The sequence below is a fragment of the Mesitornis unicolor genome, unplaced genomic scaffold (genome assembly GCF_000695765.1).
Source record: "Mesitornis unicolor isolate BGI_N332 unplaced genomic scaffold, ASM69576v1 scaffold8964, whole genome shotgun sequence".
In the NCBI taxonomy this organism is placed as follows: domain Eukaryota; kingdom Metazoa; phylum Chordata; class Aves; order Mesitornithiformes; family Mesitornithidae; genus Mesitornis; species Mesitornis unicolor.
The window spans coordinates 41956-69235 of record NW_010178010.1 but is presented as its reverse complement, the minus strand read 5'-3'; the positions used below and the strand labels follow the sequence as shown (position 1 = coordinate 69235).

Here is a 27280-nt window from a genome sequence, read left to right as displayed (position 1 = left end):
CCGGCTTCCCATGAGCTACTGAGAACTTTGTTTAAGAGTAAACTGGCAAAATTGTAGGGCAGCCCAGATGAAAAAAAAAGTTTTAGTTACAGAAAATGGAATTAAGATAAAAATGTAGATTCCTATGTCCAAAAGAGTGATTCTCCCAAATCCCTCTCTGTCTCCAGAGTACCTGCATTTTGCCACTGAAATTGTGGGGCACCAGGAGTTCTGTCCTGTACATTGCTGTAAATAGTTCACTGCCTAATGCCCCCAGTTTCCATTGGGATGCATTAACTAGATGGTCTCGCATGCTGGTATATTTCCTTGGGACCAAATCTATGAGATGCGGTTGATCACGCCAGATGCACACATTTTAGGTAATTGCACTCTTTGTGGCAATAAAGTGCCATATTACTCCATGCAGAACAGCTGCAGGCTTTGCTAGTACATTTACCAAGGCAAGAATTTAACACTCTAGCACTGCAATGCTGACAGAACTTAGCCTGTATGGCAAAGGGGAGAATTTAATGCTGATCCTTGGCATTGAGACTATTTCTAATGCCAATGTAGGTTTGTGGGGCTTTTTTCTTTCCTATAATTTAAGTAATTAAATATCATGTCTGCGACTCTATTAAATCAGAGTAGCATTGGCCAATCTATAATAGCCCGTGTGGGGACCTGATACGTTATTGTGCATTTGGAACATTCGTGTGTTCACCAACAGTGTAAATTATCTTAGCAGAGACACATTAAGCTTTGAAAATACTAGAGAAATGTATTAGATCACACTTAGATCAGATGGATTAGAATTTTGTTAAAAAGCTGTCTGCTTTTGTAGATTCACTTTCATTATTATTTTTTTAATGTAGAGTATATTTTTATTATAGTGTCATAGCAACGATATTCTGATGGTGAGCAATGCAAATAAATACCATGCCACTCTGCATCAGTTTTTTTTAGCATGGCATTGTAGGAGAGCACCAACTTTCTAGAAAGAGGACAGTTAGGATACTATTGTGCACTGTCATTCAACCAGTTGAAAAGTGTTTAATTGGTCTTCAACTTTGTGATTTACCCTTCATTGTCAACATATTGGAATAAATAATTGGAAGATTGTGAACAGCAGATTAACTCATCCAGACTGTTGATCAGTCCAGTAGTCATTCTAATTCTATATTATGTTTCTAATCATCCTGGGATTTCTGTGTGGTCTCCCTCTACTGAGTGGCCATAGAAGTTCAATAAATAGGTTGCGTTGTCTTGGTGCAATTTATGGTTTATGGCACACCTAAACTTTAGAAAGCAGTATCATTATTATCCAGGCACTTTTCTTAGCATCAGAAAGACTATGTTTTATAACTATAAGGCAAACTATTCCAAAGCAACTCTAATCTGCAGACTTCAGTTTGCTCAGAATTTCTGAATCCCTTGTTGTGTTTTAACCATATCATGCAGCACAAATAATTTCACAGTTCCTTTCTCTATTATATTTTGGAAATAATTCTGTATAAAGATGAATGCTTTGGAATATTTCTTATTTGCACAAGGTGAAAAGAGTTTATTGGAGTTTCAACTAAAATATTCTGGAGGGTGGAAGTAGAGATTATAAAAGTTTAAAAACTGTTGTTCTAAAATTGTGTCACTTTTCCACCTACACAGAATATTACATGTATACATTATATATATATACATATATATATATGTATTATGTATGCTATGCATGAAGTGTAGAGATAGCTGCATACCGATCACAGAAGCTAGGAAACAATTTTGTTTAAAAGTTATTATTTTCTTTGTTCTGGAAAATTCAAAACATATGTTTTTGTGAACCTGCCTTGGGCATCCAGCCTGATGTGGGTATGTTAACATTAGTGCCAGAGTTGAGCTTTCTTAGTCTTCTAAACCTACATTGTGCCCATGGTGCTTCTTTGCAATGTGTCTTTTAATGTGTTTTTGTGTTGCATGATAGTTAAATACTGGAGAAAACCTTTAAATAAATTTAGAACCTATCAATTTTTTAGGAGTAAACCAGAACAATTTGGATGTTTTAGGTAGTTCTTCCAAGTAGGAATCTGTATTTAACAATCGTAATTTTCTAATTGACTAGATCAATCACAATTTAATTTAAATTTCCCAGTGATGGAATTCATGTTCCCATGAAATCAAGCTTTGCTCAGCAGAATGTACTACATAAAACAATGAAGTACTTCCAGGTTAAATAAATGTACCTTTAGGAAGCTCTTTTTATTTAAATATTTATTTAAATAACATGTTTCTGTTTTATCATTAGGGAGCAGTTAGGTTGATTTCTTAATATTTCATAGTTAGTCACATTAAGTTGTTCGATAGTGTATGTAAGCTCTGTCAGCAGGACTTAAATTCTGATTTAACCAAAATGCGTGTAGTAGGAATGAGGCTGTATATCAGAGTCAGCCTTAAGACTGTTGGTATTTAGGCTGATAAAAGAGGAGAGGAGTATCTTTGTCATGTTTAACTCTGAGTTCTACAGTTGTGTGTATGCATACCGTATGCTTTAATTTCTCAGCTTTTCTCTGACTTAGATATTTGAAGTGTTAAAACAGACTATGTGAAAAATCTGTGCAGAAGGAAATCTTGTTTTACCGTTAGGTTCAGTTTTAAAAAATGAATCTATTAAAAACCTTTGGTACGAGTTTATATTCAAAGCAATACTCTTAGTATGTGAAATGGAGTTGGCAAGTATTTTTATGTGTGCCTGTTAGTTTGAATGCATGATGCTGATCTGTTTTTTGTCCTAGCTGACGGTTATTATATCCTAATGGGTGCAACCCTGCACTAATGATCCTTGTGTATATAAATTCTTCTTCTTGTGAGCAGACACCATAGGCCACATAAAAATGTTTGCCTCAATTTCCCTGAAAAAAAGGATCTCAGAAACCAGACTTGGCCAAGTAACAGATTTTTTAAAGGTAGAGGAACCCAATAAAATTACCAGCTTTTCACAGCATGAGTCTACTTCCTTTCGACATATTGTGAGGTGTAGGTGAAATATTCTAACTGAACTGACAGTGTAAGGAAGACAGCTAACTAGAAAGCAAGATAAAAGTAAAAAACACCAATGATGATTGATACTGATTTTTAACTGCAGCGTGTCTGCATGGACATTGCCAGGAATAGCAGGACAGGTCATATAACAAGAAATAGCAGGACAGGTCGTATAGCAAGTAAATCAGAAAATATTATCTTGGTAATTGCATACAATTGCATACTTGTCCAAAAGAGAAAATAATTCATATTAATGTCTCTTAACACAGATTATTAATTCTGTTAAAAATGTGTTCATTTATCAGATTGTATTTTATTAGTTTAATCTCAAACAAATTTTGCTTTATTATGTCACTTTGAAACAATGCTGATTTGTTAGAACTGGCATTGAGTACAGAAAAATGGATACGAAAATACAGCATTAAAACCCACTTTGTGATTTTGAAGCCTTTTTTTGTGACAAATCTCTGTCTGAAAATTTCAGTTAGATGTACAAATCTTCATATTTTTATTAGTTGTTTTTTTAAACTACTTCCTTTCATTATAATAGTTCTATATCTTAAAAAATCTACTGTTAATTACATGTTTTGCATTTCTAGTGTGAGTTCAAATTACATCCAAAAAGTTGATTTCTACAAATCTCTCTACAAATAAATTTCTCCTTGTATGCAGATTTTGCAATATTGCAAAACAGGATGAAATTGAAACACAAAGGGAAGTGTTTGAACTAAATATATGTGTTTTACAATCTGAACAAATAAACAAATTAACAAATTGACTGTGAAGTCAATTTTCCAATAGATTTTCATCTCTTAGGTTGAAATTTCATTGGATAATAAAGAAGATAATGCAACTCATGGAAATATCTTACAAGAGCCAACAGATGATCTCATAGATTCAATCTGTAATGATTTTTCTTTGAACAATGATTTTTATCAGGCTCAGTTGTTCAGGCTTTATATTAGATTACACTCTTGAGCTTTTTTTGAATCTCTCCAATAGGACAAAAATAGTTGGAGATACTGCTTTTTTTCACTGCTACTATTTTTTCCATATAATTCTTTACTTCTAACCAAGGTGTAATGTCAACAGGCAGAATCATAATTGACAGGCAAAATTTTAAAGCATTCTAAATGTCATTGGACCTTTTAATAAAATTAATTAGTCTACCACAGAGAAAATTTACTAGCCTGCTGGTTAATTTCACAATGTAAAATCATGGAGTAGGTGGAAGAGCTGGCGAAAGCTTATTACTTTAAAATAATTATTTAAAGATGTGTGCCTTGCCTCTTTCAAACATGAACTGAAAATGCAGCAGGAGCTTTTAAAATCTTCTAAATTCACAAGCAGTCAAGTTTACTTTGAAGAAATACAGTACAACTGAAATTTAAAGTTATCAGGTACTAGTTAATGATGAATCACTGGTTATATGGAAAATTGGTAGAGGCCTTAAGCTTGGGTCTTTTGGGATTAATGTTCCGAGTAACTTTTAGACATAAGTCAGGAATTCAGAAATAGTATCTAGTACCATTATGAATCTTGATGAAATGCTGGTTTCAGAAAAATTAAACATCCAAAGTTATTTCAGTTCCATTGTGCATCTCTCAGCATACTGGAATTTAACATCAGAGAGCATTAGAAAGTACCGTGAACCAATCCCAAATAGTTTCCAGAGTAGTCCCAATACATTGCCTAAACTGTAATGGGATTTGCAAATGCTGGAAACACCTAATGCCATATATTCAAAATGTGGAACATTTGGAACTAAGATAAGGAAATATTTTGAGACTTTTCATTTTTGGTAATGAGGCATAATTAATCACTGAAGAGTGTACTTTGGGTTTCTCTATGTGGTGTTTAGAAGTATTTATCTGGAAATTGTCATGTGGGTAGTATTCTGGTGGATAAAGCTAACTCAAATGAGTTGTTCTATAGGAGATACCTTAAAGATCCATAGCACAATCTTTTGTGCTTGCAAATTTGCAAGTTGCAAATCTTGTGAGTTTGTCTACCTCTCTTCTTCCCAAGTTTGCTCACCCCAAGACAAGCAGATCTCCTTGCTTTCCTGTCTCCCTGATCTTCCATGCACATAGGGAGACCTAAATATCCCAACTCTCAATTCCTTCCTATCCAGCCTTCTAAGCTCCCATGAAATCTGTGTTGTTCATTCTCTGATATCAGTTGTTCGCATGTTCTCCTGCCTGGCCAGGTACACAGTCAACTGAGTACCTGACAGGTCATATCTTTGACTCCTGAGTATACTGGAGAGGAAAAGCAGAACTCCATTCTCCTGTGACAGAGTTATAGTAAGTTTTTTCATTTGTGCTGTGACTTGAAGTCAGAACTAAAATAAAATGGTGAAAATAATGAAATATTAACTGGTTCCAAATATGTCTTTTAGTTAGGTCAGATCTCTTTACTACATTTCCCAGGAAACAGAAATGAAATCTTAAGTATGTTTTCTAGCATCTAATTTGTGATTGTGTTCTATACAGCTATACTGTGTGTTGATGACTCTGTAGTAGATCTGGAAACACTGGAAGCACTATATGAAAATGTAAGTAAGCTGGGGTAAAGCTGTGGATAATCATTGTGGTATTTCAGGCACAGAATAAGTAAAGTTTTATTTTATGTTGTCATTTTATAATAGAGACATCATATAGAAAAAGTATTTTTGGAATTTAACAGTAATGAAATAGGTAACATAAGAAAATATGCTTATTTCTCTGGCTGGCTTAGTTCTTAAATGTCAGAAATTTAAAACAGTGGAGTGCCTTTGGAATCAGGTTAAAATGTAAAATCCAATTGCTCTGTAGGTATGTAGCATTCCTGACCTGTGTGATTCTGAAGTTGTATGAAAGAATACATCAACACTTGGCTGTAGAAACATCAGAGCTACCTCTCTGACCTAAACTGTGTGAAGCATCCTATAGCAATATTTGCAGTTCTGTGCTCTACAAGGTTGTTCTGCTTTGTGGCCATTGATAGTAAACGGCACTGCAAGGCACTCAAGGAATTTATCATGGATCTTTATGCCTCACTTTTTTGCATGATCTAAATGTTTCTTAATAAAAAATGTAATTGTTACTTGCAGACAAACAGGTAAATTATTAATGTATTAATTAGTTATTAATTACTTTATATTCATTTACTCAGAGAGCACAAAAGGATGAGCTGGAGAAAATCACGCAATATTATCAGACTTCAAAAGAGGAGGAACTGAAGCTTCTAGATAAACCAGAACAGTAAGATTATTTTTTTAACATGTTTTATTGTTTTATAGTATATTCCTTTGCTGATATGTTAAAATGGATCTTGATACGTAATTGTTGGTAGCTAATTTTTAACTTTTTTGTTGATTTCAAGGCATGATGTAAACTATGCTTTTATCACATAACTTTTTTCAGACAGATTTTACTACGTCACCTTGGACCACCAGAACTGATAATGTAGCCTTGAATGAATAGAAATTTCTGCTCCTATTCTCACTTGTATTCTCATTTGTAAATGGCTTATCTTTCTTTGCCTTTGAGCTCGTAGAGCTAAATTATTCTGTCATAAAGCAAGACCAGATTGATTTTGGTTGTTGATTATTTGAAAGAACTACACAAATGCAGGTTTTTTTAGTGAGTCCTGTGACAAAGACACAATGTACGCTCTGGTCGTACTTCTTGAAGACCTGCAAGGCTTGTGGGCAGTGGTAACTGTTAGGATGAAAAACTTCTTAAGTGTTGCTCCTTCTGTTGTAATAAACCTTAGACTGATGTGAAAATCACAAGAATCTGTGAGCAGAATGGCAATTCTGATTTTTATTTTAGTGTATATGTTTGATTTCAGATTTTGGCCTACCAGTTGTCTTTGTCTTCTGCTATTTTGCTACTTTACCTTATTTATGTCCATCCTCTACTTCTAATCATAGTGCAGTTTCATGCCCTGAGGCTTCTCTGCCATCCAGCTTTCTTTTCACCTTTGTCTGATTTAGCCTTTTCTGCTGTCCTTAGCATAAGAAGGGGTGGGGGAAAGAGCTGATACTGTGGAGATAGTGTATGTATGATTGGTTGGTTGATGTCAGTAGTATTACATTTTCATACTTTTCGTCCCATTAAAATGTTAGTGGAGAAGAGCAGAAAATTTTTTCTCTTTCTCCTAACACAAGGCAGCTAAATACTCATTTGTGACTGTCCACTAGGGAGCAGATTCATGTTGGGAGATGAAGCTATCATGCTTACTCCTGATAAAGAGTGGCTATCATTCTTGAGTGAGACTTAAGAGGACAAGTGTCTGTAAAGTGTATATACTAGCTTGTTCTTGCATCCCGTATCCATGGCTTTCCTTGCCGTGGCCTGGGGCATAAGAATACATTGTGTGACTAGTTGATGTTTTCCAGAGCTTGAATCTTTGGCAATCTGTTTGCTGTGTGTCTGAGTGAAATACATATTAATGCATTTTGTATTCTGGAGAATAGGAATCTTGTAGAGCTCCAGAGTTATAAAAGGTTGTCTTTTTGTGAACTGTAGTGCAGAAGGGTTGATCTTAATTGAACACAGAGTTGGATTTATGCTATCATTGTTACATAATTAAAAGTAAAGAACTGTAAATGAAGCAGTTACGCCTGATCATTCAGACTGAAATAGTAGTGTCAAAGACAGAAGCTACTTTTTATCAATTATTACTCTTTGTGTTCTCTCTGCAAGTCATAATTATCCCATTTTTACCCTATTATTCAACTACATAATGTTAAGAAAACTGCCTTTTTAAAATGTTACCTCAAGGGCAAAGTAATTTGCTGATAATGCATTTATGTAAACTTTATTGGACCTTCAAAATAATGTCCTTTCTGAAAACTCAGTAGATCAGACACTGCTACTTTTGTTGTCTGAGTCAGCCTCTACATCAGCCTAAATGGAGATGTGTTGGAACTGCACTATGCATATTAACTCCATAGGAGGTTAAAGAGAGAAAAGTGAAATTGAAAATTAAATTTGTATGTGTGACTAAAAATATACACTACACATGATAAGCCTCGTGTATTTTCTTTAATGAGGATCAGAACAGAAGTGCAAACAAAACCATTTATCGGATATGCAAATACTATCAATAGGTATTCATAAAATGAAACCACTGATGTGAGTTCATTGAAGTCTGAAGGAAACCTTTGCCATTTTTTTAAATGGTGGGATTACCAGACAAATAGCTTTAGTGGTATCACTGGTGCTCTCCTGCGCATGTGATTTTGATTTGTTTTGCTGGCATGTTAAATTTGCTGTTGTTGACACAAACTGTAAGTATGACAGCAACATGGCAATACCTCCCTAAATTATGCTTCATGATAATAATTGTTAAAATGCTAATACTCCTTAACACGATAAAGATTTATATGCATAATTGGCCACAATTTGAGGTTTTGCAAGCAGCATACAAATGCTTTAGCTAGTTTCCAAGAAGACCCGTTTAATTGTAATTTAATCTCTATGAAGTCCTCTCTACTGTGAAAGAAATACTAATGAAGGAAATAGTTGCAAAATATGGTACCGAGCTTTTCTGGATCATATGTAGTTTGAATTCAGGAAGTAGGGAGCTATTGATAATTGCTGCCCAAGTAACAGCATTTGCTTCTCTTTAAAGACCAGTTTCCTTTAACTTCAGTTTAAAACTGCTGGCTTATTTAGAAGCTTGTAGGATTAGATAACCTTTTTCCCTAAAAATTATTTCAAATTTTATAGTCTTCAAATGTGGATAAATGTGAACTGATAAACAATTTACCTCCATAGAATCAGCCTTCTTTGTCTGTCTTCTGGAAAAATGTTCTGTTGCACTAACGTGGTAATTTGCCTGCCTTGAAAGTGCTCTCAAGTTCTTTACTACAACATTTTGGTAGCATTAAAGAGTTCTTAAGTAAATGTATTTTTTATTTACAGTTTCTGCAGGAGAGGAGTAAAATGGACCTCACAGAAATGAGCAGCAAATTCTCTATGTTTAATCTAGGTCATAAGAAGTGTAGCAGTGAGAAACACATAAGAAAAGCTATGTCACAGTCGTGCCATTGTTACTTTAAGTCAAAGTCATACTTTTCTCAAACTAAAATTGCACAAACTACTGCACTAAGAATGTTCTCTTATCTCCAAAAGTTTTCTCCACCTGTATTGGTGGTTTATCTTTGATAACCACAGCTTCATGCTGTGATTTTGCGTCTAGTAACTACATTTGTAGTCGCTAAGAATCCTTTTTGTGACAGATTTCAGTCTTAAGTGTTCTGTCTGGGTATTTGCATTGAATACTTTGAATTCCAAAATCTGGAGACCTTTTTTTTATGCTGATGCTCTCTTAACTTGGCACAACTATGTTGTATACTGATGACCAGCAGTGTAGCAGATAGTTCCCTTTTCAAGGGAAGGCAAGAATATGTGTCATTTGACTTTTTAAATTTAAACTTTCAAAATGCGTGTATGTTAGAATTTCAGTTAAGCAGTTTGGGATTTTCTTTCTTTTGTTTCTCTCATACAGAGTGCAAAGTATCCTCTTTTTTTCCTGGCAATACCATTCATTCCCAATAGGAAGCATTTTTATTAATACCAGCTTGGCATTTCTTTTTTTCCCCACTGCTTAAATGTAAGAGCCAAGCTGGGCCTCCCCAGTCCTTCTGTCACAATAGATTTTTTCATCAGGCGAGAAAGAAGAAGAAGGAAAAATGATACTGCAATTAAAATGTAGTATTTCACACCAGCCACAGGTGGATTTTGCTGTTTTTTTTAGGCAGTCAGTATGTATTCAGCAAAGCATTGCATGCATGAGAAATCTATAAAGCATATTTGAAGATACTGATGTTATTTATTATGAAAAACAATTAATTCACAGAAATCAGATGTATTGGCTTAAATTATTAAAATAAATTTAATAAGAATTCAAGCTACTAATGGTTTCCAAAACTTCCCAGTGAGGTAGAAAAATATTTTTGGCATCGCATTAAGGAGGATCTAAACATATTTGTAGACAGGAGATTAGAAGAATGTTTCTAAAGTGATATTGGAGCAAATTACAGCTTGCTACTGGATTTTGGAAAAACATGCATATCACGAAAATCTGAGACTCAACACCCACAAAGCAAATTATGCAAACCCTGTTATTATAAGAAATGCTAAAACTTCCTGTATTATTTAGCCAAGCTCTTACATTTTAAGCTGACAAAGAGAAAACAGAGGAATTACTCATGGCTTTGGGATGCTTTCACTTTGTGATATCAGAGATGGAGTTGTTGAATATGCTTCTATTTATTTTTGTTTACCAAAAAAATTAAAGGAAGAAAGCTGGAATGGAGTCATGAGGAAAGTGTATATATGAGGACAGATAAAGAGCAGATAAAGGGTTGGTAACTTTGCTGAACAGTGACTAAAGAGAGATAAATCTGCAAGTATTTTAGAACTAAATACATGGCTAGGTGCATTACCATAAGACAAGCCACTATATAATTGGAAGTGTAGTGCAAATTAGTAAAAGAAAATTGAGGCTGAGCATCAGAAGAAATTTCTTGGCAGACATTTTATATTATGAAATAACCTTGTAGGAATATTTTGAGTTCTGTATTGCTGGGTGTATTTTTAAGGGAAACAAAAACACGAGTGAAAACAGTAAATAGTGTTTCTCTAGATCTTTCCCTTTTCATGGTTTTTAGGTATTGGTTTTTTTTAACTTATGATCGAGATTTATGACTTCTCTTTATTACTATGCAGCTGTGATAGTGCATTAATGGATTAATGTAATAACAAGTAATGTCTTGCCTTTTTCTTGATATCGATAGGACACATTTAGCATAAAGAATATAATAGTTATAAATTCTGTCAGATTTGATTCAAAGTAGGAAAGATTGCCTGTATATTTAATGATACTACAGCTTTCTTTGTGTACCCTACAGATAAGAAATAAAAAGATTAATTGATACACTTCCTTCCCACAGATTTTTGTATGAATTATCTCAAATCCCAAACTTCACAGAACGAGCTCAGTGTATCATCTTCCAGTCAGTTTTCTCTGAAGGGATAACATCAGTGCACCGGAAAGTTGATATCATAACTCGTGTTTCCAAGGTAAGTCCTAATGAAAGCTAAATAAAAACATAAATATATTTTAGAGTATTCATGTTTCTTTTTTTACCATAATTGATGAACCTTAAGTCTGGTTATTGGCTTTTCAGGAAGATATATTTATATCCATTGTTTTAGCTGCTTAAAAGGACGAGGAAAGAGGGAAGGTGGATTGTGTGTAATGCCCTATGCTCTACATAGAAAAAAATAGTTTTATTTGAATGGCAGGTTCTTATAACTTTGCGCATTAAGTAGAGTAATAGATAATCTTCCTAAAGTAGAAATTAAATATCAGACTAGCTTAGTACAGGGCCTTGCAAACTTATTTTTTTTGCATATCACTTGATGCTGTCAGCAATAGATGCCTATCACATTCATTCGTTCATTAGCTTACTTCTTTCCCTGTGGTATCTATACATTTCTGATAACCCTGATACAGCAGATTTTTCAGTACCTGACAAAGTTTTACCTAAGATTTTTGTACTATGAATGACTAAAGACAAGATACTGAAATTATAACAAGTAAAACATGAAAAATAGAATGAGATAAGAATTAAAAGAGAAATTAAATAGTGACCTAAAGGTATAACATCCTGGCCAGGACAGTATTTGATTTTTATTATTTTTTTTTCTCCAGTTTGAAGATTAGGTTCTGGTTAGCTTTGCTGTCACAAAGTACTCATGCTCCACCCCTTTGGATTCCTTTGTATATTCTAAAAATAAAAATAGTTACATAGTGCTTCCTTTCCAAAGGTGACATAAATAAGGAATCAGCTTTGTATGACATAGGTAAAGTGGTATTGTCCTCAGTCTGCTTATGAGGAGCTCACACTACAATTGATGTATCCAATGTGTAGTAAAAGGCTACATAGTTAAGAATTTGGCCTGTGGCTTCAGATTCTTGATGGACAAGATAGATGTCTTTAGATGTAAATGAAAATAACGTGTTAGTTCTCCACTGTGTTTCTAGATTTATCGTCTGTTTCGAGGTATAGTAATTTAGTCCTTAGCCCTGGTATATCTGCATTAAGTATAGATCCAGACATGTGAGTTTCCAGAGCGCCAAGACCAATGAAAAACAGACTGAATATGACAGTCTGAGCCTAACCTAGTGGCAGCAGAAATAGCTCATCTCCATGTGACTGGGGGTTATGCAAACTCATGATAAATCACCTTGTCTGTAAGATTTTTAAAGGCTACTAAGAAAGTTCAGTAATCTTCTTTCATTAATCTTTTCGTCATCTACATAGTAGCTAATGCCATATAATTTGCTTCATATGGATTAAGTTAAACATAGTATTTAATGCACATACAGTCAAACAACTGTTTCTCTTAAATGTTTGTTTCTTGTACCAGTTTTAGTTTCCTTTCCCTGCAAGTGTAAAAACACACAAGACACACAACCTCTTGCAAAAATGAAATTTAAAAAAAGCTTTTCTATATTAGCTATTAGAATTTTTGTGCCAACAGAACTTACACACTAGTATCCATTTTCCAGGCTTTGCTGAACATGACAAGTGTAAAGGAAATTTTAGGTTTGATTCTGGCTTTTGGAAATTATATGAATGGTGGGAATAGGACCCGAGGTCAAGCTGATGGATTTGGTTTGGAAATACTCCCCAAACTAAAGGATGTCAAAAGCAGAGTAAGTACTCATTTTTAATTAAAGATGTTTTTTATCAAGTGATCATTTTTTGTTCCATCATCTGTCAAAAGTTAATCTTCTTATTTCTTACCATGCTTGCTTGAAAGACCAAGGCACATTGTACCATTTTCTTGCTTTTTTTCTCCCAACTTTTCACCTCTTTCTCTTGCAAGTGTGCATAATCTTCAATTTCTCCTATTCCATGCTACCAGGATAATTGTCTTATGTGAGAAATTCTGTGTGTCTGTTCTACTAGTAGGGACCTAATTACAGTGGGTTAGAGAGGAGTGAGAGAGCACATACTGCTGAAGTCTTCTCCAGTAAATGCCCTCATTCTTTTTTTCTTGCTCTTAACTTAAGGTAGCTCTACATGGGTAAAAATGTTTTAAAAATCAGGTTTAAAAGCAAAATATTGTTAAAGGATCTAAGGAATTCTATGTAAAGAATATAAATATAAAATGTAAAAGATTTTAATCCTTTTCAAAGACCCAACAAAATATTGCCACTCTGTTTTTTTAGTCGGCAGTTAAATGGATGTAGGGTATGAATTCTGAGCAGCATGCACAAGAAAATGCTCATAGATAGCAGTAAATAATTTTGTCAAAAATTGAGAACCGCTAGCATGTTTTTGATTAGTCATGGTAGGATCAAAGTCAGGCTCAACCAAACTCTGGACATCTTTTGAGATGAGGTTACTTTGTTCCTTATTTCAGTAGGGCAGAGGAGGAGGTGGTAGATAATGTAGGCAATGGAAGCACTGCTCAAAGTCGTTCACTGCCAAAGCATACCTAAACACCACATGATATATGAAGCAGCAAAGAGTAGGAGGTATTTTCTGCTAATGCTGGTACCAATTTGGAGGGTGAGAAAAAACCCTGTTCTTTCATGTTCTTCCTCTTTTCCTATGTGAAGTGCTGTTCGAACTATAAGAAAGGTAGATTTTAAGTTTTGGAAGGGGCTTCCCAGGGAAGTGGTTGAATCACCATCCCTGGAGGTGTTTAAGAGATGTGCAGATGTGGCACTTAGGGATGTGGCTTAGTGGTGGGCTTGGCAGTGTTAAGTTTACGGTTGGACTCAATGATCTTAAAGGTCTTCTTCAAACTAAATGATTCTGTGTTTCTATGATTTGAATTCTTACTTTCCTCTTCACTGCAATGGTTCAGGTGTTCCAAATGACCACTTTTCTTCCAGTCCGACTCTAGACAAGACGTAGTATAAGCTGCAGCTTAACTAGAACCAGGCCAAATTTCCCAGTACTCAGGTGTTCATTGGTTGGCCAGCTGCCATGAAGAAAAATGTTAAACAACTGAACTTTCCCTGACTTTTCTTAGTAGAAGTACTAATTTTAGTCTCACTCTTCTATCTAACCATAAACTCTTAAGAATCTTATTATCTCTGGGACCTTCCAATTTTGGCTGAATTTAGCCAGCACGTTCCAGGATTATGAGTTATGAAAAGGAGTGACGTATATACAAGTATAATTGCATACGACTTGTTCCTTAGCAAAACAAGCTTAAAAAATACAGTATTTACAGTTTCCTGGTAGCCAAAAGAAATATATTATTAGTTTAGACTAGTCTCCAAAAATGTGTAAAAACACAAATGGGCCAGCTGCTACAGGCAGACAAGAAACCTCAGAGATAATTGGTAGACTGTATTTGCAAGGAAGAAGGCAGGGTCTTGTATATTTGAACATTAAGGTATCCTTCATGTGTCCCATTATTCCCCTTTAGGGAATTGCCAGCGAGTAATATTACATCTAGGTAAGCTGAATTCCAGGAGCTTAGGTAAAGAGTCAGTGTTAAATATCTCTTATTTCACATAAAAGTAATTTGTCATCACATAAGCCAGAAAGTTACTTAATATAGAAATTAAATGTAGGTCACCACTTCAAAATCTCTATGTTTTGTCTCCTGCAAATGCTATTTAAACCAAAGTAATAGGTTTGATAGTTTAGCATATGGAAAGTAGAATAACAGGTGTATTTTACTCTAAATGTTCATGAGTCAGTTCCTTTTTGTCACACGACCTGCCAGCAATATCTTCTAAAACCGTTGTACAAGCAGAGTGGCTTTGTCTGCATGACAGATTTGCTTAGTTAAGAATTTTGCTGGTGTATGATATTAATAAAATATAATGTGCTGCAGGCTCTAATATAGACAAGGCAACTCTATACAGGAAGTCAGACATTGTTCACATACGAATGTTTTTCCCAATACCTGTCAATATACAATATGAAAACACATCCAAAAAAACTTCAAAGTCATTCTAAATATAATTTGATATATTATGATTCTTTGATGTTGTTGAACAGTACCCTGTAATGTATAAGTTGCAGTTTTACACTTCTTTAGTTCATCTGGCCTATGCTGACCCAGTGGCATGTAACAAAATAAAATGATGTTGTGTACAGTTTTTGTATGCAGGATCGTGGAAGTGGTCATTCCACAAAGTGAATATTAAAATTCTTATTTATAAGGCAACAGGGCATGAAAAGTATGTCTTACATGCATGCTGTCTCGTTTTATATTTGGAGTAAAAAAATAGTGAAAAATATCTATGCCTCTTTCAGATCTTCATTAGACATGAATTAAGGCTAAAGGAATCAATCACCTTAATATGTCTGAGGTGACTGTAATATTTAGTTAGTATTATATTCAAGAATGATATTATTAACAAATATTATTGAAGTTAATATTATCAATCTGTAATGCCTTGTATTCTTAAAAAAGATGTGGGTGCAGCTTCTGCCAGTGCATGTTTTCTTATCTGGTATTTCAAACTAAAAGAAGCTCTAGGTCCTGTGGTAGTATGGTGAAGCCTATGTTATAAAAGGTTGAATTTTTGGTCAGTAATGCTAAGTATGAAGATACCGTGAGTCATATTTCTCACAGAAATATAAAATAATAATATATTTATTTTGAAACTGTTCTTTTTCACTCATTTGAAACAGTGTTAATCACACATTTTTAATTTTTTTTCCCCTAGGATAATGGTATTAATCTTGTGGATTATGTCGTCATGTATTACCTACGTCATTGTGATAAGGTAAAATATTAATTTGCTATATCAGCCTCTCCAAAAGTAGGTTTCTTTAAGAGATCGTAAAAGGGTTTGTATTAGCTTTTTAAAAATCTGAACACAGTAGTTCTGATGGAAAAAATGAAATCCATTTCTTTTGCTTTCTTATAATAGTTATGGACCTCAATCAGTCTGAAATTAACTATAGGTTTTATGATAGGGCTTGGGAAAAATTTTCGTTAACTGTGGAACTACTGCAGGCAAATGACTGTGACCATTGCAGACTGGACAGGTGGTCACTCCGGTCCTGTCTTCTTACCTCTTGCTTACTGCAGCGCTGTAAATCTTGTTCTGATGTGGTAATTGTTAGAGGCAGAAGCATGATTTCTCTCTCATGACAGAATGCAAGGGCATGTTGGTATTTTGAGATGGGTGAGTCAGCTGATGGGGATGAAGTTAGGGGTTGAAAACGTTTGAAGAGGTGTGGCTGCTGCTTTCAGTGAGTTACATATATGAGGCTTTTTGATAGATGACAGTGCCCAAAGGTTTTGAGTGGGAAGTTTGAACTATGGTCTTTTAAATGAAAATGTCACTATTGATTTTTAAGTACATAATTGATCATTCTCGAGATTAAGAAGAGGCCTTTACCTAATCTTTGAATTTAAGACTAGTGTAATTTTTTATGTCCCTAAGGTTGGGGATTTTTTCCCTTTTTTTTCTTCATTTTTTAAATTCTTACATAAGGTATTGATGAATTAGTAGCCACTGAGTACTTTTTACAGGAGTAAGACTAAAGTAAATGAAGATATTTCCCATGCCTGTGGCAAGGGGTGTTGGACCAGAGGACCTTTAAAGTTCCCCTCTAACCCAAACCATTTTATGATCTCTGAGGCTGGAGGATTTGTATGTCAAGAGCCTGTGGAACAGCTCCTGGGGCTAAGCTGTAGAGAGATAAAAATCCATTAGATTTGTAGATCTGTACTTGTTTTCTTTCTTTTTTTCCTCTCTTTTTTCTTTTTTTTCTTTTTTTTTTTGAGCAGGGAAACAAAGTGTCATTACTTTAACCTAAGTACCTATCTTGTAAAAAGCCTCATAACAAAAGCAACTCTGTCTAGCTTGTAATATTTCTCAGTTCTCTGAGAAAGTACTGTTTATAATTTTCTAATCATGTTGAAGCTAATGCTTTCTAATTAATTTCTTCAAATGTTTAATATTTCTGCAAACTTTCTACTATACGATAATTTTACTTCAGGGGCTTTTGCAAAAGAAAACGTCCTTATCTTCCCTGGGTGGAAATGGATACAGTGTAATGTCATCCATTGTAGTTTTCTCCCCCTGAATGTTTATATCTTTATAATAATAGAATTCTTTTTTCCCTGTTCACAAAAGAATTAATTCTCCAGCCTATGAGTTTTCCTTTTTTACAGACTGAAATCTGTGTGCAGGTAGTATTTCAAACTCACTACTGTATGCTTATTCAAAGCAATCTCGTATTAATACCATGTATATACTTGTTAAATTTTCACTCCATACTGCTTTGAAACTTGTATGGTTTTTTTTGTCTTGATTTGTTTTGCTTCTCATTTCTTCTTTCTTACTGTGCTAAAAATAAGGTGTATACTTAGGAGTTCCATACAGACATTAACCCATGTGATTTATTTAGCTGCATAAGGCTACAACTGTATATTTTTCACTGTATAAAATACTTCAGGCAATATATAAATATTGTTTTCAATTTGTGCTTATGAAGCGTGTGTATATTTAATGAATTGGGAGAGAGCGAAACCACAAACTTCTGGCATAAGATCACTTGTTGCATTGAAACAGACATTCATGTTATCTGTTTTTAAGAAACTTCTAATTACTTATCTAAACCTTATTGACATAAAAAGAAATGAAATGTTGTGAGCTCAATGCTGTTTCATAGCTTAAACTGAGCACAGTTTGTTTTACAGTATCTAAAAGGATGTTTCAACACTCGGAATGGCCAGGATTTCATCTTGAATATGTTGCTTTAGCAAGAATGATTTAAAATATATTATTTTTGCAGTTTTATAATAGTGTTTCATAGATGACGTTTCTAAAAAAGTAATTTATTTCACTGCAAATGGATTCAATTTTCATAGTAGCCTGTTTGTTTGTTTGTTTGTTTAGGAAGCAGGAACAGACAAGAGTGTTTTTCCTTTACCAGAACCACAGGATTTTTTCCAGGCCTCCCAAGTTAAGTTTGAAGACCTAATAAAAGACTTAAGAAAACTGAAGAGAGATCTAGAAGGTAACTGGGAACTTTCACATTTGTTCTGCTAACAACAAAGTGCCATTTAAAATGTGATCTTTATGAGGTTTTCTTATTGCTCATTAGGTTTATAGTGTTGATTCATTTAGAGTTTTTACACTGTTGCACAAATTACTCACATAAATTAGGAAGAAAAAAGATTCAATCTCATGACTTCATAAAAATGAAAGTAAAGTGATTTTCCCTTTTACAATTGAAAGGCTCCTAAAGAAATCTCTTTGAATTTTCCTTTAGTTATGTATGAATTTTCCTCTGGCTTCTCCAGGACTGTGTGTTTAACTGTAGATATCTGTTAGTTCCATAACATAAATACTTTCTTCAGTACTTGTATAACAACAATTTAACAGCTACAAGAAAGAGTAGATTACTATTAATGTAGAAATAAAACACAGCTTGCCAAGGCACAGCAAGGGGAAATGGAAAGCTCCAGTTCAAAATATTTTCACCCTGGGACTTAAAATAAACATTTTTAAATGTTTATTATAAAGAGGGACTCAAACCCAACTTATCTATCAATCAAGGTACTGAGTGGAAATGAAGTGGGGAGGGTTGCTCTCAAGCAGTTTCATTTTTATTTTGTGCTTCATCTGACTTTCTAAAATAAATCCAGCAAATGATGACTGAATATTTTAAGCCTGTCTTTTTTGGTAAGCAAAAGTTACTACTTTTACTGAAGCAGTTTTGTGTAGAAAATGGAGTGCAGGGAGAGATTCTGCACAAAAGCCTATGAAGTCTTCTCTGTTCACATTTACATCTCTGCATCAAAATGGAACAGTCCTTTTAGAATCAGAATTGAACAAGATGATTGTTCCTCGTTTTTTTCAGTGTAAGGCAATGAAAACCATTACAAAATAATTTAACCTTGCAGCTAGAAGTTACTGGATTAGGTCACTGCCATCTTTAGGATAGTTTCAAAGGTTAACAGTGGTAGGAAAGTATCAGTTGTTGTTTGTTCGACCCGGGCATAAGTGAGTGCTCTATCTCCTCTCATCGCTTGGCCCTGTAAACCCCTTGGCCTGCCCTCTTTTGGGCTAGTTTGTACAGAAACATGATCTGTGTTTGATCTTGTACTTTTTCAGCATGTAGTCCTGCTGTCATGCATCTTAGTCTTGCGGGATCTGCACTAAGGCTGTGACAGTCACATATTTATTCTACATTGCAGAGACAGCCAGTGGGAAAAGCTGAACACTGAACTAACTCTTAAAATAAAAACCGCAGCGTTCTTGTAATCACTGACATATATTTACTAAAACAAGTTTTCTTAGGTATTTATAGAAAATCCAGAAATTTTTTATGTTGAGGTTGTTTTCATAATTTTTCTTTGTAAAGATGTAATTGAAACCCAGCCAAACCAATTAACATACAACGTTAATGACAGCAAAGATTTGAAACCAGTGTAGGTTGTGGAAATGTTTTCAGATGTTGGTATTTTATCACTCAGAAACATGCAGCAACATTCTAACAAGCATTCCTGTGATTAGTTTTTCTTATATTTAAACACAGAAACAATAATTTATATAAAAATGCTGTCTCTCTTTCAAACATTCCCTTTTTTCTTCAGATAATGCTGTAGTTTATTTTTAAATCAAAATTTTAACTGAAGATGGTATAATTTTAACACGTACAACAAAGATTTGATGAGTCTCTGTAGTTTATTGTAGCCATTAAAAAGTTGTGGCTGCTGGCAGAATACCAGTGAAAGTCTAAAGCTGAAACAGATGTGAGTAGCAGAAACCAAGTCCAGAGAAGCATCGGGCCCAGCTATCCAGACAGGCGCGGCCCTTCAGATGTAAATAATTTGAACAATATTAACTGGGGCTGCCTGTGTACATTGGATTTATTTCACAGTTTGGTTGACTAAGGTAGCCCTAAACAGATTACCGTGGAAGTGGGATGAGACAAAGGTAATAAATGAAAGGGGGGTTCTTTTGTGTGCCATTAGGGAACAAACTAATGTTCCTGTTCGTGACTTAATTTTTTCCTGAGATTTGCACAGACTGATTAAATAAAAGATAAATATCACCTCTTGTGCCTCAAATGGCAATTTTGATAGACACTTTTCATAATAATCTTCACTTAGTATTTAAGAATATTTCTTACTAGTTTATCAAGGTATTCATTTATCTTTCTATCATGGATACTAACATAGGAAAGATTGAGTTATCGTGAGTGGCACGTCTTAATGGTGTAAACCTCTGGTTTGAAATGCCTAGACACTGTGGAACCAAAAGTTCAAATCTAGATGGAGCACAAACCCTTTCATCCTTTTCACATAAACAGATTGAGTTCCATACAATTTGCTATTTTGAAGTCGTACAGATTAGACTTTAAAGGGACAGACTAACTTTATTCTAAAGGGATTAGACTAAAGTTTGGCTCAAAAATTCAAACAAATTTTTTTGAGAACCTTAATACAGCAGGTTTTTAACACATATTCCAGAACAAACTTTGTAATCATGAGCATTTTTAAGATTAAAAAGAATGACAAACAAAAAAATGCATTTAATATAGGCTTTTAAGGGGAAAGAAGTACAAAACAATTCAATATTAAGTAATGAGATGAAAATTTTAGAGTGAAATCTGGTTCCACTTTAAAGTCATAGGAAAAAGAGATGTTTTCTGTAAGCTCAGGTTTTCACTCCAGGTCTGTATAGTCAGTGTATTTCCAAGGTTTTCAAATATTTCATAGTAGCATAAGCAGATACATTTATTCATTTAACAGTTATTAGCTTTCCAGTTAATCATCATATTTATAGAAAATAAAAAAGGTTTTCCTTTGAAGTAATATTTTAAGATTGCAAGATATCTTATTCCTTGTCTTGGGCAATGATTTCCACTTTTTCCTTTCCCTATGACCAAACGTGATTTCCTTTCTAGTCAAGACAATGTCATTTCATTGATCTTCCTCTGGAATAAGCACAGAATGTTTGAAATGTGCAATCATAAGGAGATTTTTAGAAAGAAAGCCACTTGACCAAAGTATAGTAGACTTGTATAAGTTTTACCATGAACCTTTTATTCATCTCTCTCCAAAGTTGAACAATCTTAATTATTCAAAATTAGTTGCACTGCAGATTGTTTCCATCTGTCTTACCCATTGCTCTTCTTTGCAATACAGTTTGTAGAACTTTAAAATGCTGCTTCATTGCAAAAGAAAGCAATATTGTATTCCTTGTGCCCTTTACTGTAATGTTCATTATAACTTCGTATTCTTTTAGTATTCTTTACCTTAAGAACTGAAAGAGCAAAGATAATTACTGAATGGTTAAAAATGGAAACCAGGATATGTCCATTCTGAATACCTTCAAGTATCACACTTTTATTTCTCATAATTAATTAGTTTCCTATGAGATTGTGACATTATGATCCCATTGAAAATACACCTACCTTTTGCTTTCAACTTGTTTCATGGCTGCCAGCAGAGATACTAGTTGCCATTTTCATACTAAGATTTTTTCAGTGCTGTATATATGTTTTAAATTTTTACTAACTTGACTGAGTGTATATGTGTATGTATGTAGGTGTGACTGAAAGGAAATAATGTAATGTAAAATAGAAACTAGATTTCCTTAATCAGCTACCTATAATAATCAGTTGGATTTTAGTACTCCAGGAGACATGGTCCCAAACTGGGGACCTCTTAACCTAATTGTTGACAGATCTGTATCTTGCATAAGTATGTTACCTGCAGCGTTTCCACATTTAAGTAGTGGAACTTCATCAAAACTTCAGCTTATGGCAACCCTAACTTGTAAAATTGTATAATCCTTATAAAAAGATTTAAAAGGGAGCAAGTAAAACTATGCATGAAAACCTGAGAAATTACAATATTACATTGACTGATTTCACATTGTTTTTTATACAGAAGGATTACAAGTGTCTTAAAATCATAGAGAAATGCAGGTCAGTTGGTTGGAAGGTACCTCTGGAGGTCCTGTGGTCTAAAGCCTTTGAGCAGGACTAACATCATATTTAGATTAGGTTGTACAAGGCCTTAACCAGCTCAGTTTTGAATCTAAGGACGGAAATTCCAGCACCTCTCTGGGCTTCTGTTCCAGTGCTGAATCACTGTCTTGAATATTTTTCCTTATCCCTTGTGAGAATTTCCTGTGCTGCAACTTGTGACTATTGCTCATTTTTCTTTAGATGTACATTTCTGAGAAAAGTCTGCGTCCATCTTCTGTGTTTATGTGTTAGATAGTTGAAGTGAAAAACTAGATCCCGGGAAAGCAGAAAAGTTTAATGAGCATTATTCACAAGTTAATCTAAAATTCTTAAATGTGTGTGTTCCCATCAGAGTCTGCAAACCGAGTTAAAGGTTTTTGCAACAAAATGTCCACTGATAAACTGAAACTCATTTTTGTTCTAAGAACTTATGTTTTCCATTAATTAACTGGGACATTTTCAGCTTTTGTTGGATTTCTATGTACTCACCAATGGAGAAATTAATTGGATGTGTTGTTATTTATTCAGATGGAATTATGTTTTTAGTTCCCTAAATAATATGGCCCCAGATAAAATCTGTTCTATGGAATACAGTTTTAGTATAATAATGATACAATAATTATCAACAGGGAAATGATTACAATGTTGAAAAGTTCTGTCTGTTTGATTTGCTTTATAGACAGTAAAGTCACTGGATCACAATTAAAATTCTGAATATTATATCAGTTTGAGTGTTAACTTTCTAAATAATTTGTTGGCAAAAGGTATTTCTTAGTAAAATGCGATTGTTTATTCATTACAGGAGGATAGAATTCAAAAAAGTATCAAATGCCCTTTTCTAACCAATTGAAGCTTTAGTCTAATTTAAATGAAGTGTTTTAAGTCAATTTAAAAGTGAGATTTAGACATCAGAGTCACATACATGCTCTAGAAAAAATTTTTGAGTGGGAGCAGAGAAGTTGTAGGATACTTTCCAGGAACTGCTCATTTTCATTTTCTCCATGTTAATTGTACTTCTGAATTTTAAAATTAATCTTACAGTTTTGGAAGTGCAGACAAATAGAAATTTCAACTGGGTGGTGGAACAGGAGGAGCCAAATAGGTGCATATGTAATTTCTTTAGACATTAGCATAAATGGAGCACAGTTTTTTATAGCTGGTGAGTATAGTTATGTTTCTGCACTGTCCAACATCTACATGTGATCTTTTGAGGCAATGCAGAATGGTGTAAGGAAAAGAGCAAATGACAGCTTCATACAGGAACAGTTATTTTGTTTTCAAGAGTTGACAAAATGACACTCTTTTCCCTCTCGGAGTTTTCTGACTGCTTTTTGAATAGTCTCTTGCCTCAGCAGGATGAGATATATTCCAGTTTGTTTTGATTTGGCAAAGATACAACACAGGCATTAATAAACACATTTTGTATATGTGCATTGGATTCTATTTTACAATAAAACTAACATTTTGACAGTGTTCCATTGGTAATGTTCATATGCAAATACATTAAGTGGAAATTTTCCTAAGTGGATCATTTATTTAAATTCCGTTAGATTTTCTAGTTTGCGATAATAGAGAATAGTATGGAATGGTTTTAATAAGATTCAGAAATATAATAGAGCAAAGCAATGTTGTTTTAGAAGAGTTTGTTTCCTGGAAGCAGATGTCTGCATGTGCGCACAAAGGCGAGGGAGAATGCTTTCTGATGGTTAAACAATGGCACGCTGGTAATTTTTTCCTTTATATTTGTTTCTTTGGCTAAAGAATCCTTGGAATCTTCTTGTTAAAAATAATTTTGCAAATGTTAAGATTCTAAAACAGATCTTGGAAATACGACTCTTATGATTTTCTGTGCACTTTTCTATGTGCCCTTTTGCATAAATAAATAAGTATATAATATGTGTGTGTGTGTGTGTGTTGTCATATATGTAGGTAGTGTACATCTGGGAACAGGATGAACGCTGTCCCTATCCATGTGTATGATGGATAATGAACCATGTAGTTTGGAGAGTGTGTAACATTAGCGCTGGGAGGAACAGTGACTTCGTATTTATGGATCTCATCAGCTTTTCCTCTTTGAGGGAGTGTGCAGAAAAAGAAGAGAGAAGGCAGATTTCTGCTAGAACTGAGGCAGTCGCTTCTGTATTGACTGCCAATGAGCAAAGATTGCGAGTGCATTAATTCAGACAGTGGGATACAAATTAGTAGTAGTGAGGCTAATTAGCACTTAGGGAAGTGTTTCTGCTAATATTGTAGGTAGTTTATGAATTTATATCATTTTAAATCGAAGCAGGGTGCTCTAGCTGAACCAAAGCCATAAACTTGGTAGTAGAATTAATTAGGTGGAACTTTATGATGTCTTACACAGAAAATGAGAGATCCAGCGGTACAGAGGGAAATAGGAGATCACTTCTCCTGTCTCTACAATTTCAGTTCATAAACATACCATTTCAGCCATTTCCTAGCAATTCTTTTCTGATCCTGTGTTCAGTACGCTAAGTAATAATGTGTTTGTATGTTTGATAGGACTTTCGTTTTACTAGCACTATAAAAATCTTAGCTCATCTGATTAAAAATATTACTTCTTCAAAATTTTATCTTCGTCTAAATTGACTAGACAAGGCTCTCCAATTTCAAAATATTCATTTTTTTAGTATTGTTCAGGGGAATGTTCCAATTTCTCAGTGAATTCTGCTAGCGCCCATTTCTACACTCCTGACAAATCTTAATGACGTGTGGAGGTCTATATGTTTGGATCTTGACACTAAACCAAAATGTTTTACTAATAATGTGCACTGGAATCACTTAAGGAAAATTACATTTACTGGAAAATGATGAGAGTTTAGTAATTATTTTCATTTATATGCACTGTTCCGTCCCTTGCAGCACGCTTCTCTGCTGAAGGGTGCACTGCAAGTTAACTACCATTTCAGAGAGAATAGACTAACCAGAGTCTCAGATATGTTGCTATGGTGTGAAAGATATTTAGTTTTACTGGCAATCTCTGTTCATTTTGTTAAATGTATTCTTAAGAAACGATCTTAACCATAAGGTTTTTTAATTATTTACATATTTTGGTGACACACTTTGACAAAACAGGGAGCAAAAAGAATTTTGTTTTAGTTTAGTTGAAACTAATGTAGGCCTGAAAGTTCCTCTGCACGCCAACACATGCCATAAAAGTTCAAAATGTTGTTAAACTTAAAAGAAGCAAACAAAAAAAACCCTCACAGATCTTAAATCTGAAAGGAAAGCCAGAATATATGGTCAAACTTGTGAGAATTGTTCAGATGTCTGACTCTTGCCTTCCATTAAAACTCCATTAGAACAGGTGAACTTTACAGGGTGTTTTGTATGCCACTAATTCAGTTATTCCATTTTCCTCAGCTTAGGCCTTATCACTGAAATGTTTTTCTGGCTCATTTATACATGAGAGCTTGAGCACCTAAACAGATATTTGTTTCTGTGTGTCAAGAGGAAAGTGTATTTCAAACAAAGATTGGACTGTTTAAAGTTTTACATACTAGCTTCTATCCTCTAAAATGTTTGGGTTTTTTAGGAAAACTGAATTATTAATGAGCCAAGAAAATAACTGTGCATAGAAGCAAATTTCTTCTTCTAAATTAGCTGAAAATAACTTCACAGAATGGTAACTATGCAAGTGATTAATAGGTTAGAAAGGTCTATTTTGTTTTATGTGTGCTAGCACTTTTTTGCATTAAATTGTTGACCTTTATTTAAGATAATAAGAAAGAAGCTAAAGAATAGAGTACCACCACAATTTGATCCTCTTCTATATTTTTCTCAGATACTTTTATCTCAGAAAACCTCACACACCACTTCATGGCATTTCCCTGTTTGGTTCAAAGACTTCTGTATTAATCAACCCAATTCTGGCTAGGCTGTTAGTGCTTGAACCTATGTGCATTGCCATCACTGACATGTGTACTGATTATCAATGCCTGGCAAAAAATGCAAATACAATACTGTCTCTGAAACTTTTCTGGGTCATAACAGCAGTGTAACTACTTGCTGTTATATGTTATCAAAATTCCTATACTGTACTCTGAAGGAATCAAATAAATCTCTTGTTCTCCACATTTATTTAAATTTCTGACAAAAACAAAAACAATTACAAAAAACATTTACTTGCAAGGTTATAAATAAGCACAAGAGCTGTAGATGGCACAAAGACAATAGATTGTAATCAATAACATTCTTATGTGCATACCTGCAGTAAATTTGTATCTAAGTTGCATGCAATAACAACAGAACATAATCAAATCCTGCAACAGTGAAAAACAGTGAAAAACGGGTAAACATGCATCTCCTGTAACTTTTTGTTTAACTTAGAAAGTTGTTTGCAAATAAAAAATGTAATAAAGCAAAATGAAACAGACTAAATCATGAGGGAGTTATAGAGCATTTCTTGAATAATTTAAATCTATGTATTGTATCTGAATTTTATTGGACTCTTATTTGGGTCTATAGGCCCAAGTAGAGTAACAGGCTTCTGCACTGTAGAAAGTCATGGATCCTCTCATACAGAAATTTGGGGTTATTTAGAGCTTCATTGAATTCATTTGCGATGTGGTTTCAAATCCCCTTTGAAAGAGAAAATGGAAGAGTTATCAAAAAGAACTATCAAATAGTAACTGTCCTGTCAAAGATAAGCCTGCATTATAACAAGAAAATAAAATAGCCAGCTTGGCAGTATAATCTGCCAGGCTTTGAACAGACAAGAGGAGGAGGGTGGTTTGGCAGCTTTCACAGTGGCATAAGTCACAGGGAATAGTGTCAGTGACAGGTTTATAGGAATTCGTGGTGTTGATACTTGGTTCCACTGTCAGGATGATTCCTGTTAATGCTACTGGTGTGTTTTGGTGAGTAAATAGTTAGTAATTTACTGTTATCAACATTAAACTATTTCTGGTTTTGCGTTTACTTTTAAAATGGTGCTTAAAAAATTCCAAATCCTGTCTGATTGACACTGAAATGCTCTTTACGTGAAAGTTTGTTTATGGGCAGTGATTCTTTTGACAGATTTACAAGTGTCTGTGGAGTTTTAAAAGACTATTGCCCAATAGGCATTAAGTGAGAGACATTCTATTTTGTAAATATTTTCACTTATATTGGGGATTTTTAAAGAACGTTTTGAGCCAAGTACTGCATTAAATCTGAAGACAGTGGCAAACTGATAATCAGCAGTTTCCAGCTTTGTTTTAATGTTTTGCTAATGGTTTCCATTTCTGCGGCCAAGACTTGCAGTGCGTGAAACATGATGTATATCCA

The 27280-nt window shown here is 34.2% G+C and overlaps 1 protein-coding gene across 1 annotated transcript in view; it reads left to right on the top strand.

Moving 5' to 3' along the window:
* Positions 1–27280, top strand: part of FMN1 (formin 1) — a gene marked incomplete at its 5' end in the record, with an annotated part of 95531 nt that overhangs the window by 27284 nt on the left and 40967 nt on the right. Inside the window, 6 exons of the mRNA XM_010182303.1 lie at positions 5502–5563; positions 6163–6251; positions 10958–11087; positions 12583–12729; positions 15718–15777; positions 17905–18025. Coding sequence (XP_010180605.1) covers positions 5502–5563; positions 6163–6251; positions 10958–11087; positions 12583–12729; positions 15718–15777; positions 17905–18025 — 609 coding nt within the window. The remainder of the gene's footprint in view (positions 1–5501; positions 5564–6162; positions 6252–10957; positions 11088–12582; positions 12730–15717; positions 15778–17904; positions 18026–27280) is intronic.